This window comes from Heterodontus francisci, chromosome 34 (assembly GCF_036365525.1).
Source record: "Heterodontus francisci isolate sHetFra1 chromosome 34, sHetFra1.hap1, whole genome shotgun sequence".
Taxonomy (NCBI): Eukaryota; Metazoa; Chordata; class Chondrichthyes; order Heterodontiformes; family Heterodontidae; genus Heterodontus; species Heterodontus francisci.
This window is the reverse complement of record NC_090404.1, coordinates 50,149,202-50,151,317: the sequence shown is the minus strand read 5'-3', so window position 1 is coordinate 50,151,317 and position 2,116 is coordinate 50,149,202. Positions and strand designations below refer to the sequence as shown.

Here is a 2,116-nt window from a genome sequence, read left to right as displayed (position 1 = left end):
CTGCACAAATCCCATATTCCTACCACATCCCCACGTGTCCCTATATTTCCCTACCACCTACCTATACTAGGAGCAATTTATAATGGCCAATTTACCTACCAACCTGCAAGTCTTTTGGCTTGTGAGAGGAAACCGGAGCACCCGTAGAAAACCCACGCAGACACAGGGAGAACTTGCAAACTCCACTCAGTGCAGTACCCAGAATTGAACGCGGGTCGCTGGAGCTGTGAGGCTGCGGTGCTAACCACTGCGCCACTGTGCCACACCGATGTTATTAGGCATTGAGTTGTTAACAGAAATACAAGCAATGCAACAGTGGATTTTTTATGAGTAATCTATATTTTCCTCAAACTCACAGATCACAGACTTTCTGCTTGCTGTCGATAACTCTTACTTCTTCAGCCCAGGCCTCCTCCTCGACGTTAGCTGCTGCTGACGGTTCTACTGTGATAGGTGCTGAGTCCGGACTTTCTTACTGCTCCTAGCAGCTGGAAATGTCCTGGACTGTTGCCGTCTCCATTATGTTCTCCACATTAAGTGGCACATCTCGCATCCAAAGCACAAAGCTTTAATTTCATTATTCACTATCGGATAATACTGATCATTTACACCTAAAGCACAGTGCAGTGCTGAGGAAGTGCTTCAGTAAAGGAGAGGCCTTTCCTCGAATGTGACCTCATCATCTGCCAATTCTGGTTGTTCAGATTAGCACCGAAGAACCCAGATGACTATTAGCAGAAGCGCTGGAGTTGTCACAAGCATCTCCTTGCTCAGTCTCTCTCTCTGTCTCTCTCTCCCCCTCCCCTCTCGTTTAGCTAACTTCGCAGTGATTGCGATCCTGTCAAGAGGAAGATGCGGTCTCTCCAGATGTATCACTTATTACCTGGTAGCTATGGCGGTGACGGATCTCCAGGTCATTTTAATTGCTGTGATAATAAACCGGATTGCTGGTATTTATTTCGCAACCAGTTTCCTGTCCATCACACCCGTGTGCAGTCTCTGTGTTGCCATGAACTATGCAGCAATGGACAGTTCTGTCTGGTTGACAGTGGCTTTCACATTCGATCGATTTGTAGCCATTTGCTGCCAGAAGCTGAAAAGAAAATATTGCACTGAGAAAACTGCGGCATGGGTTGTAGGAGCGGTCTGTACACTGAGCTCTGTAAAAATTTCCTTATGGTATTTTACATTTGAACCTGTGTATATAATTAATAATATACCCAGGCTTTGCCGCCTAAAAATAAAATTTTACACGTCACTTGTATGGGTCGCATTTGAATGGATTCACCAAATTTTAACTCCTTGTCTCCCATTCATACTGATTTTACTGTTCAATGCACTGACCGTCAGACACATTCGAAGCGCCAGCAGAGCTCGCAGGAGACTCCGGACCCACAGCATTGGAGAGAATCAGAGTGACCCAGAGATGGAGAAGCGGAGAAACTCCATAGTTTTACTCTTTTGTGTCTCGGGTACGCTCATCCTGTTATATATGTTACATCTTGTATCTTTCCTCTACATCCGAATTGCGAAGCTTAGTTATTTCTCTGGTTCGAACTTCAACAAATCACATTTTATTCTGGAGGAAAGCAGATATATGCTTCAGTTTCTGAGTTCTTGCATCAACCCGTTCATTTATGCAGGGACCCAAAGTAAATTCAGAGTCGAGTTAAAGAAAGGGGTGAAATATCCAATTAGTCTAATTGTTCAAATATTGACATGATGAAAATAATAAAATTCAGCATGAATTGCACATCCTATCCATCCATTGCTTTTCTTTTCCAAGACACACACGGCCTCCACTTGCTGGTGCACTTATCTACTGTACGATTAAAGAATGTCTCAGGAACACTGCATCACCGCACAGTTTAGTGTTGTAACATATTCTTGCGTGCTGACTGAGGTCTGGTGAAGTACCACCAGCTCCGTGGGCCCTGGAGTCTATCTAAATACATGAAGGGGGGCAGAAATTCCATCCTTTGTGTAAGATTGTTAAACATTTAACTATACTAAAGAATATTCGTAGTATAATATGGTAGAAACATGGGGTATAATAGGAAAGGTGCCAAGGTAGAGGAATTGATTGTGTGAAATGATGTCAAGCTGTATCAAGTTC

The 2,116-nt window shown here is 43.7% G+C and overlaps 1 protein-coding gene across 1 annotated transcript; it reads left to right on the top strand.

The window, feature by feature from the left end:
• The first annotated feature begins 892 nt into the window (after positions 1-892).
• LOC137348897 (thyrotropin-releasing hormone receptor-like) lies at positions 893-1,723 on the top strand. The gene has a single exon (XM_068014125.1). The coding sequence runs from the start codon at positions 893-895 to the stop codon at positions 1,721-1,723; it is 831 nt and encodes a 276-aa protein (XP_067870226.1).
• Positions 1,724-2,116: the final 393 nt, after the last annotated feature.

Coding starts and splice junctions, on each gene's coding strand:
- LOC137348897 (XM_068014125.1), top strand. CDS start 893: ATGGCGGTGACGGATCTCCAGGTCATTTTAATTGCTGTGATAATAAAC.